A 12229-nucleotide genomic window follows, 5' to 3' on the forward strand; every position below is an offset into this window, starting at 1 on the left:
GAAGGCTGATCTGTTATATTTTGATTAAAAATCTGTATAAGTTATTGCTGCCTCTATTAGCTGATCTCAAATAACCTTCATTTAGAGTGATACACACCCATTTGACCTTATCTCTTTGAATTAAAGTAAATAAAAGTCAATTTCAAAGTGAGGAAGTCATTTTTGAGAGTGAGGTAAGTCAAGTGTGACCAAAAATTTAATCACGCGCATGAACAAAAAAACTCGCTCCACTAAGAGCGAAAAATGACGTCACACATGCATTTCAGTTGAAATTGCATGAACGAATGAAAAAAAAATGGCTGTGACGTCATATGGTCGTAACAAAAATCATGACGACGAAATAAAAAAAACATAGCAGGACAAGTCCTGACGTACAATTCAAAGAATTTTCATTGACTAAACAGAAAACTAGACCTAGAACGGACTATGAAAGGATTGGAAAAACCATTTAGAAAAAAATCCGATCCAAAAAATCGAAAAAACAGTAAAAATCAAAGTGAAATTGCCGCATGTGAACAAAAAACCACTACCGATAAAGCGAATTTTTGTTCAAACACCGTATTCTCACTCTACTTTAAAATTAGAGCGAAAAAATGTCACGCCGCAAAACCACTCGCATTTTCGCTCCATTTCCTGTTTCGGCGTGACCAAAATCACTACTCCAATTCGACTTCAAAAATCATGAAAATGTGTGAACAGATCTTAAAAAAAACATAGCAGGACAAGTCCTGACGTACAATTCAGAGAACAGAGAATTTTCATTGACTTAACAGAAAACTAGACCTAAAACGGACTATGAATGGATTGGAAAAACCATTTAGAAAAAAATCCGATCCAAAAAATCGAAAAAACAGTAAAACAGTAAAAATCAAAGTGAAATTGCCGCATGTGAACAAAAAACCACTAGCGAGAAACCGAATTTTTGTTAAAACACCGTTTTCTCAATCTACTTTAAAATTAGAGCGAAAAAAATTCATGCCGCAAAACCACTCGCTTTTTCGCTCCATATCCTGTTTCGGCGTGATCAAAATCACTACTCCAATTTGACTTCAAAAATCATGAAAATGTGTGAACAGATCTTAAAAAAAAGACAGCGCCCCAATACAATTCAAATTCTTTGAATTGTAGAAAACCAAGAGAAGGCCAATAATAGCCTCAGCTATCGCTGTGCGGCTATTAATAAAAACTCTTAACTGACCCTATCTATTTCAGAAATATCAAAAGAGAAACGAAAACAAAGCAATATATAGTAAGAAACAACCAATTTTTAGTTAGGAATTTGGGTAGGTGTGGGGGATAGGTAAAGGGGGTAAGTGAGGGGTTTGATAATTAGGTTGTTGGTCTGTAGTTTAGATAGGTCGGAGGGACTTATGGTACTTATAAGTTATCAAAAAATATCAAAATGACCCTATCACCTTGAATATTAACAGCAGTTCTTAATTACTAAACATTACAAACTAAACTACTGTTAAAGTCAAATGTTCAAAAACAGAAGTCAACGTTCAAAAACAGGTAAATGTTCGAAAGGAAAAGTCAAAATTCAAGTCACAAACAAACTTGCTTTAGCTTTAAAAATACTTGTTTCATACCAATAATCCACTACGAGTTGTAAAAAAGACAGCGGGACTAATATATTTACAACAAACTATGTTTGAGAGCAATTAAACTATTGTATTATTTTATCTTTTAACTTGCAATGGTCGCTGCGTTCACCAATTCGCAATGGTCCAATTTACTTTCACCTTATCTCTCAAATACGTGATATCACTAGAGATAATTTAATTCATAAAATAATCTAGAGCGAGCATTTAGAGCATTCTAAAAGAATTGCGCGGAATAGATTTTCCATAACATTAATGAGATCATGAGATTGTTGCTCTAAAACTCACCGATGGAATGAATGAGTCCTGCATCGATGTTTGCGCTGAGTAGATTACTCATGGCCTCCACAGTGACAGCCCTGAGAGAGGCCATAGTGACAACTCTCTCCCTCTCTATAGTGTATCCTCCTTGGGCCGCCTGCAACTGTGCTTGTGCAGACTGTTGACCTCCAACTGAGGCAGAGTCCCCTGGAAGGCACAGAAAACATACAACACGTCCACGTAAACCTTCTTCAAACTTTTCCTGCGTAAAAAATATGATTTCTTCAGCCTTCATGAAAAAGTCAATTAGTTTGCTGCGCCGCTATATTTTTTATCTTTAGGAAGGAATAATGTCAAAAATTACTATATAGAATGAGTATTGACGAAAGTATCATTATTACGAAAGAACTTTGGAACTATTTGCGTTCCCACGTGAGCAAAAAATTTTTTCTCATTACAATGTATGAACGAAGGCTTCTTTTGCAATAATGGTTTGCATATCCAAATTTGAATGCGACTATACATTTAAACCATACAGAACACATCTTCTAACCTGCTCTGCCGAGAATTGAGACTGTGTCCACGTCTTGTATGGAGTGATGATCTTGTAAGTGGTGATCCTGTATCTGTTGGTTATTGGCTGCGAAACACCACTGCGCAGACACTGTTCCTTGCGGGGCACCTGCCGAAAACGGGAGCGACAGTTGACTAGCGGACGCAGCACAGCAGTTGTGTCCTGTAAAAATGCTACACATTACTTTTGAGCAACTTGAGAAACGTAGCAACACAAGTCCTGGATTATAATCTAAAGAATTGAATAAACTAAGAACCCAACCATCGGAAATTATGCAAATTTTTTTTCAAAAAAAATAATAAAAGCGTATAAATAAAAGAAAACGAACGAATTAGAAAAGGTCTAAAAAATGAATAATGCGTATCATGGGAAACTAGTGGTGTCGAAGTGCTCAAAACAAATAACAAGACAAGAAACTGTCCACACCACAAAACCTTAGAAAGCATACACAAAACGAGTGTAAAACCGCTTGTTTTAAGGCCACGGACAACCAATTAGAAACTAAGCAAGTTACAAAATTATAGCTTAAAACAAAAATATGAGAAATCTGGCAAAACGTGGAATTTTTTTCAAAAACTAGTGACATCAAAAAGATTTAAAACACATCAAAATATTGAAACCCCTCGCAGCATTAAAATATTGAAAGTGAACGTTGAGGAAACAAAATGCATCTGTTAATTATTTCCACCGAGAATCAAAGAGACGAAAGTTAAAGCAACTAAGGCCAGATTCAAAAATTCCCTAGAACTATTTTTAAAACAACAGTACACAACTAAATAAAAAACATTAGCTACAAATGAAAAAGAACCATAGCCCATGAGGCCGAGAGAAATACTCTCAAACGATCGGCGAGCGGATGTATTCGGTAGTAGCCATCGGGAGCTTACAGATGCTAGCATTAAAGGGGAGAGCAGAGCGGGTGTGTCAAATGATTGCAAGGATTGTGTGCGTGTGTGGTGGGGGGATGGGGTTAAGATTCCCACTTCACAGCATGAAATTGTCTCCTCAAAACACTTTTGGTGAATCGCATTCTCAGAGACCTGCTAGGCGCAAGGCTCTAAGGGAACCTAATACACTCTGGTCACTACCTGTTTATCCCGTTTTTGAGGACGAAAAGTCAAATGGGTCAGATGAAAAAGCGATCAAGAGAAAAATAGGATAAAGAAGACCACAGGACTAACATAACTGCTACAAACATCAATTAAGAGCAATTAAAACTAATAACTATCTCCAAAAAAAATGTTTAAAAAATCGACTAAATCAACCAAATTGCTCTCGAATGACAAGCAGGGCAATTTAATTCAGAAAGATTTTTGTCTAAAAATCTTTTATGGGTGGAAACATTTTTACAACGGCGGGGTCAAACCATCGAACTCCTGCCAGCTAGACGGAAGCATTACCAACTCGGCTATCAGGTCTAAGCAACTTCCTATATTATTATCGGCTTTGCCCCAGCGACAGCTCAATTTCTGAGAGCAATTAGATCAAGCAAAATTCAAGAAGTCAAGTGTGAAAAAAGTCACTCGAGAAGTGAAGTCGAACAAATGATTTAGAAGTAAAATGCAAAACGGTCAGTTGAAAGTTTTGCAAACAAAAAGCACACACGTTCACAAAAACTGGGTCAAATTTCGTGTGAGACTAAATCAGAAAAGATTGATTTCTCATTACAAAAAGAATGGGTGGTGACTTCAATATAACAGTGTGATAAGACATCCAAAAAAAGAAAACACGGTCGAAACTCAATTCAACAACAAACTCAAATATATCCCAGAAGAAAAACAGTTAGTGGTGTTATTAACAACGATTGGTGACAAAACCACGCAAGCCAATTCAGCCTGCCATTATTGGGACTAAATGCCAAAACAAAAAAAGAACAACAGATACTGGCAAAACTCAAATATTCCCTAATATTACTTTGAAAGCAGGTCATGTTAAAGTCACAAACACCAAGAGCACAAAACACATTCGCCACGAACGGAAACCCTTCATTTCCTTCAAAAACGATGGAGCCAACGATTTGCATAAAGGCGCACACTTTTACAATAATTGCTTCAAACTTCGTTCGAGAGCAAAAAAAGAGAAAAATTTCTCATTAGAAAAGGAATTGGTTGTGTCTTCAATAAAGCTATGTGATAAGAAATCCAAAAAACAAGGTCAAAACCCAAATATTCACTAAAAGTTTTTGAAAAGAAAAGTCATAAAGTCAGAGTTACCAATAGCTATAAACTCGAACAACAGACTTACTTAAATTATACCCCGAAAGAAAGACAGTTAGTGTTGTTATTAACAATAATAAGTGACAAAAACCACTCGGGCCAATTCGACCCGCCATTAAAAAAACTAAATGCCAAAGCAACAAGAAAGAACAACAAATAATGGCAGACCTCAAAAATTCACAATCATTTTTTGAAAACAAGTTAGCACAAAACACTATAGCTATTAGCAGAAACTTTTAATTTCCTTTTTCTCCCCTCCTTAGCAAATCTACGAGACCTGTAATTATTGATAATTATAGACAAGGCAGCAAAAACGACCGCTTGTACGGGAAAAACTCATACAAAGCCAGCAGATTGCAGGAAAAAGCCGCCGTTGAGGCGCTTGATACACACCGGGATTGAAACAGAAAGAGAAGAGACAGAAACTGACCAAACTTTTCTCTGTTTTTTTTTTCAGTGTCAGAAAGTGTTCTAATTTGGCGTGCAGTTGCAGTCAGATTCTGAAGCTATACGTAATTCAGCTTCCAAACTAAAAGCTAATAAGCTTAAAACAAATCTCAACTAGCAAACACTCTAACGAACGTTGATAATCAAATGCTCAAACACTTAATGACCGGGATTCCTCGTTTTATCCCTTTTCTTTTAATTTTGCTCTTTTGTACTCACTTTGAAAGTACTTACAACATTGCGTAATTCAATGGGTGAAAGAATTTAAAATCCATTCAGTTGAAACAGTGAGTCAGGTAAAATCAGAAGTCAGGCGTGAACAATGTGAGATGTAAAACGAAAAACGTGATCGAGAGGTAAAGCGAATTTCAAAAAAAACCATGAGAGCGCCTAAATAATAGCCGTTGAGAGGCTAACGGCGGCCCTTAAAAGATTAAAAATTTATGATATATTTCCAAATGGCCGAAAATAAGAAGTGATAAACCAACAAAGAACAACAGTTATAAACTCCTAAAACCAATCATTTTATGCCTCCTTGGATAGTCGATGAGGGCTGTAACTGCCGGCACTGAGCATTTTATGCCTCCCTGGAAAGTCGATGAGGGTTGTCATTGGTGAAAGTGAGCAACAAGATAAGAAAAATTAACAAGGCAGAAGTCAAAAACACTATTTATTTTTTTGAAAACGTTTAAAGTTAAAGTCATAAAAAGCATTAGCTACACAATCAAACCCTTAAAACGTTGAATTTGAGTCGCATTAAAAACTGATGAAAATTCGCATTACAAATAAGAAGTGACACAAAAACAAACTTAATCAAAAATTGTCCGAAAGAAGCCGCCATTGATCGGCTTGACGCACAACGGGAGTTAAGCAGAAAAAGAAAAAAGACAATTGAGAATTGGCAAAAAAATCTTTTCGAGTGTCAGAACTTTTTCTTATTTGGCGTACAGTTTCAGTTAGATTCCAAAATTATACTTAATTCAACTTCTAAACAAGGCTATTAAGCTTATTACCAATACAAGCTCCAACCGCTCTAACAAACTTTGATAATCTTATGCACCTGTTGACGTTGAAAGTATTCCTAACATTTAGTATTTCAATAAACAAAAAATTGATATTCAATCAGTCCGAACAGTCAGTGAGATAGATCAAGGGTCAAACGTGAACGTCTTCACTTATGTAAAACCAAAAACGTGCATCTGTAAATCATTATAAAAATGAACTATCATGCAATATCCTTAGCGCAAAAAAAAATAATAAAAGCGTATAAATAAAAGAAAACGAACGAATTAGAAAAGGTCTAAAAAATGAATAATGCGTATCATGGGAAACTAGTGGTGTCGAAGTGCTCAAAACAAATAACAAGACAAGAAACTGTCCACACCACAAAACCTTAGAAAGCATACACAAAACGAGTGTAAAACCGCTTGTTTTAAGGCCACGGAAAACCAATTAGAAACTAAGCAAGTTACAAAATTATAGCTTAAAACAAAAATATGAGAAATCTGGCAAAACGTGGAAATTTTTTTCAAAAACTAGTGACATCAAAAAGATTTAAAACACATCAAAATATTGAAACCCCTCGCAGCATTAAAATATTGAAAGTGAACGTTGAGGAAACAAAATCCATCTGTTAATTATTTCCACCGAGAATCAAAGAGACGAAAGTTAAAGCAACTAAGGCCAGATTCAAAAATTCCCTGAAACTATTTTTAAAACAACAGTACACAACTAAATAAAAAACATTAGCTACAAATGAAAAAGAACCATAGCCCATGAGGCCGAGAGAAATACTCTCAAACGATCGGCGAGCGGATGTATTCGGTAGTAGCCATCGGGGGCTTACAGATGCTAGCATTAAAGGGGAGAGCAGAGCGGGTGTGTCAAATGATTGCAAGGATTGTGTGCGTGTGTGGTGGGGGGATGGGGTTAAGATTCCCACTTCACAGCATGAAATTGTCTCCTCAAAACACTTTTGGTGAATCGCATTCTCAGAGACCTGCTAGGCGCAAGGCTCTAAGGGAACCTAATACACTCTGGTCGCTACCTGTTTATCCCGTTTTTGAGGACGAAAAGTCAAATGGGTCAGATGAAAAAGCGATCAAGAGAAAAATAGGATAAAGACCACAGGACTAACATAACTGCTACAAACATCAATTAAGAGCAATTAAAACTAATAACTATCTCCAAAAAATGTTTAAAAAATCGACTAAATCAACCAAATTGCTCTCGAATGACAAGCAGGGCAATTTAATTCAGAAGAATTTTTGTCTCAAACATTCCCTAATATTACTTTAAAAGCAGGTTATGTTAAAGTCACAAACACCAAGAGCACAAAACCCATTCGCCACGAACGGAAACCCTTCAATTCCTTCAAAAACGATGGAGCCAACGATTTGCATAAAGGCGCACACTTTTACAATAATTGCTTCAAACTTCGTTCGAGAGCAAAAAAAGAGAAAAATTTCTCATTAGAAAAGGAATTGGTTGTGTCTTCAATAAAGCTGTGATAAGAAATCCAAAAAACAAGGTCAAAACCCAAATATTCACTAAAAGTTTTTGAAAAGAAAAGTCATAAAGTCAGAGTTACCTGTGGTGAGGCCACGGCTCACCTTGTAACCAAGAACTTAAACATACTATTATAAACTCGTATAAACTCTGTATGTTATTATATTATATTGCTGCAGTTGTAAATATGTTGTCTGTTATGTTGTTATGTAGTCCGGTTGTACCGGTCAAGTTTAACATGCTCCTATCGGAGCGAAATGCAATAGCGCACTTGGTGTCCAACTCGATAGAGAATAAGCAGCATTACGCATAGTTCAATCTTATTGCGCTAGTCTTTTTACTGTCTATTAGCCGATCGACTCTCTAGCTTGCACGAAGAAGACTTCGCGCATAACATGGCGCAGTCAGCAACTGTACCTATAGCACATTCCCCAGTGGGCATCCCATTCTTCTGGGAAAGCGGCATGGAACCCCCAGTAGAATGGCCCACGTGGGCAGCTACACTCAAACTGGCCATAATGGCCAAAAACTCCATCAACGTGGACTCCCTCCTCAAACAAAAACCGGATATAAAAGACCTCACGTATCCCGCAGAGCCAACATACGAACCCGCAATAGAAAACGAAACTCAAGCACAACACCGAGAAAGAGACATACGTAACAATAAACGTAAAGCGGACTGGGAGAATGAGTGCAAACAGATCGCATTCAGAGGCGCATTCGTTGACAACGTACACTGGGACGAGGCAGACCTGAAAGTCCGAAGTCTCATTTATCTCAGCCTCGGAACCGAGGGACAGCGAATCTACCAACAAAGATTCCCCCACTCGGAGATAGAACGGATCACAGTGTTTGAACTCGCCCACGAACTCTCCCTCACATTCACACAGCCTCGCAACATCACTTATGACAGATTCCTTCTCTTCACCTGTAAACAAAAGCCAAATGAAAAACTGGAAAGTTTCCACTGCCGACTCAAAGCCCTAGGCGCAAAATGCCGCCTGGGCTCAGCAGAAGAAGACCTCATAAAGGATATATTTATAGCCTTCATGACAAATACAGATATCCAACGGGAGCTACTCATGGAGACTAGAACAGCCCAACAAGTAATCCAGTTCGCTTTAAATCGGGAGAGAGGACAAGAAAGCCAGAAAGCAATCAACACCCACCTAAACCGCTTCCCCACAAACACGTTTGAACAGATATCAAACATATCCTTCAACCCAAAAAACCCCACATTCAACCCCAAACCTCGAACACCCACGAGGAACAACCAACAACAACGCCCCACAAGCATTACAAATCCCTGCCGCCGCTGTGGACTCCAGTTCACACCGGAACACCTTATTATTTGTCCCGCAAAGAAAGTCCAATGCAACTTATGCAAGAAGATTGGACACTATAGTAAGGTATGCCGCTCAGCAAAATTATTGTGGCAGACCCAACAAATAAGACCCCAACAAAGCACGCCCTACCAAAACATCCCTCAAGCACGCAGAGTACGAAACATCAGACAGTCCCAAGAACAACAACAAATTCCTACTCAAGAGCAGACCCAAACGGACAACACAGAAGAAACGGTCGACCTGGAAAACACACTCTACATCCAAGAAGTGTTCGACAATTGGAAGACGGTAAACCTAGTACAACCGAAAACGTTTACCGATGCCCAACCACATAAATTATCACCAAAAGTCCCAGACGAAATTTGGATAAAAACAACGGAGGGAACAACCGAGATCAATTGGTTGGCAGACACAGGAAGCCCGAGGAGCTTCATTTGTAAGACCGAAGCAGAGAGAATCCTTCGAGCCTGCCGCACCGCGAAGTGGAAAGACCCGACCGGAAACAACACACAATACCGTTGCTTCAACAACATAGAAATCCCAATCATCGGGACAATTGAGATGGACCTCCTATCGGGACAACGAAAGGCACTGAAAAACGAGATACTAGTGGTAGACGCTAACACAGTCAACCTACTGGGAAGAGACATCCTGGGGAAACTCGGATTCACACTCACCCAAAACAAAGGTACATACATTAATAATATAATCACAGACGATACCTTACAAATTAAAATAATAAATAAATTCCCCCACCTATGTACCCGTCTGGGAAAATCGAAAAACCACATCGCAAAATCCACATTAAAACAAGATATTACCCCGTACCAACACAAAGGTCGAAGAGTACCATTACACCTCACGGATAAGGTCGACAAAGAAATACAACATCTCTTGAACACCAAACAAATTGTAAAACTTGATAAATGCTCCGACCAAGTCTTTATTAGCCCAGTAGTAATAACAGTAAAACACGACCAATCAATAAAATTAGCACTGGATTCAAAACTACTCAACGATGCCATCGACAAAAACAAATATCAAATGCAATCCATAGATAACCTCATGGACTCAGTCGCCAAATACATTTCGGACAACAAAAATAAACACGGTAACTTCCTCTTCTCAAAAATAGACCTCAAATATGCATACAGTCAAATCCCCCTGCATCCAGAGATCCGAAAACACTGTAATTTTAATATCCTCGGGGGTAAATCAACAGGAACATATCAATTTGTAAACGGGTTCTACGGCCTAAGCGATATGCCCGCAACTTTTCAAAAAACACTAGACAAAACGCTCGAAAACATAGATAACAAATTTAATTTCCTCGACGACATACTCATTATAACAAAGGGCTCTCCAAGCGAACACGAAACAGACATTTATAAAGTCTTATCCAAACTAGACAAAGAAAACTTGGCAATAAAGCTAGAAAAATGCGAATTCGCAAAAACAACTATAACTTGGCTAGGATACAAAATAACCCAATCGGGAACATCTCCTACCATAAAGAAGACGGACTCAATACTGAACCTTAAACCCCCAAACACCCTTAAACAACTGCGTTCCCTCATGGGCTCAGTACATCAACTCATCAAAGTCATTCCCAACTTAGCCAATCTATTAAATCCCATAAGACCTTTACTAAAAAAAGATAATATAACCAACAACAAAATACGCTGGGAAGACTACCATACGACAGCTTTAAATAAAATAAAAGCTGAAATATCAAACATAACTGAGAAAAAACATTTCGACAAGCAGAGGAACACACGCCTCAAATGCGACGCGAGTCACACAGGCCTCGGAGCAGTTCTAGAACAACAATATCCCGAAGGCTGGTTCCCCATAGCATACGCCAGCCGATTTCTCAATGAAGCTGAAATAAAATATAGCACGAACGAACTCGAGCTACTATCAGTGGTATGGGCCACAAACCACTTTAAGTATTATTTATTAGGGTCGAGGTTCGAACTAATTACAGACCACACAGCTTTACTGTCCGCATTAAAACCCAATCGGGCCAACAAATCCCGACAAAGCAGACTAATAAGATGGGTGGACAAACTACTACCTTATACATTTACAATACATCATTTGCCGGGTAAAGACATGGGTTTCACGGACTATCTTAGCAGAAACCCACACCAAAACCCCCCCCCCAATAAGCCCGGACGATGAACTCTTTGTCATTAACAGAATAAGATAATTCACTTTTACGCTACTAAATGAAGAAAGAAAGCATAACATTTCAGCCAATCAGAACGCTCCATTCGGACAAACGCTGAAATCACATGACGTAATTAACCATAGTCAACACACGCACAATAGAACGAACGCTTTTTGCCATTCCAACTCTCAAATTCAGTCGCCTTCTTTATCGCTATTAAATCAAAATTTAAACACTCATAGCCAATTCTCAAATCATCAATTTTCAAACATTCATAGTCAAGTCTCAAATTCTAACCATCTATTTCAAAATTACAACGAAAAATCTAACTTTACTAAACTTTCTCAAAACTTATCGAACCAATTCCAACCCTTTCAATTGAACAACACAGAAATTCCAACAGTTAACAAACGAAAGATCTGCAATTACAACACCCCCTCCAAAATAACGTAGTGACAAGAAACAACCCCCAAGTTAACACATACGACCGACAAATAACGAGACGCCAAAGAAAACCCAACAAGCGAAAGATGCTTTCCCCAAATTCAGAAGACCCAACAACATCAAACGACCCTATCTCAGTTGCTACCCAAACGGATCTTACACCACCCCATTCAAACATCGGACGAGGACGTGAACCAATTGATGAAACGAAACACCATCCACTTTTCGAATTCGACGATGTTCCACCCCCCAATTACAGAGCAAATCTAGCACGGGTATTCGGCGAAGAGTTTCTGGCGGAAGCCTCTCTCAAAGACAAGAACTTACAAAACATCACCCGCCTGGTCAAGTCACGGAACTGGGAAGAACTGAAGATCGTATCCAAGTATTACTACAATTTACGCAACGACTTATCAGTAGCCCCATCGGGGTGCCTGATCTATGACGGAAAGCTAGTAATACCGTACCAGCTCCAAAACTTAGTGATTAACGCTGTACATAGAACCCACCCTGGCCAAGTAGGGATGATCAGGCTTGCTAACCTTATTTGGTTCCCGCAAATACATCGAACAATAGCCCTCAGGGCGGAGAACTGCAGGCAATGTCTCGATCAAGGTAAGAATCTAAAGTCAATAAAACCTAAATCAGAACTAGGAACC

General features: G+C 38.5%; 1 protein-coding gene across 1 annotated transcript in view; it reads right to left on the reverse strand.

Moving 5' to 3' along the window:
* LOC142347999 (neurofibromin-like) overlaps nucleotides 1-12229 on the reverse strand; it is a 634373-nt gene that overhangs the window by 72703 nt on the left and 549441 nt on the right. Inside the window, exons 28-29 of the mRNA XM_075399163.1 lie at nucleotides 2416-2598; nucleotides 1890-2069 (exon numbers count right to left, since the gene is read on the reverse strand). Of these exons, the coding sequence (XP_075255278.1) occupies nucleotides 1890-2069; nucleotides 2416-2598 (363 nt within the window). The remainder of the gene's footprint in view (nucleotides 1-1889; nucleotides 2070-2415; nucleotides 2599-12229) is intronic.

Source organism: Convolutriloba macropyga, chromosome 10 (assembly GCF_964194025.1).
Source record: "Convolutriloba macropyga chromosome 10, txConMacr16.3, whole genome shotgun sequence".
In the NCBI taxonomy this organism is placed as follows: Eukaryota; Metazoa; Xenacoelomorpha; order Acoela; family Convolutidae; genus Convolutriloba; species Convolutriloba macropyga.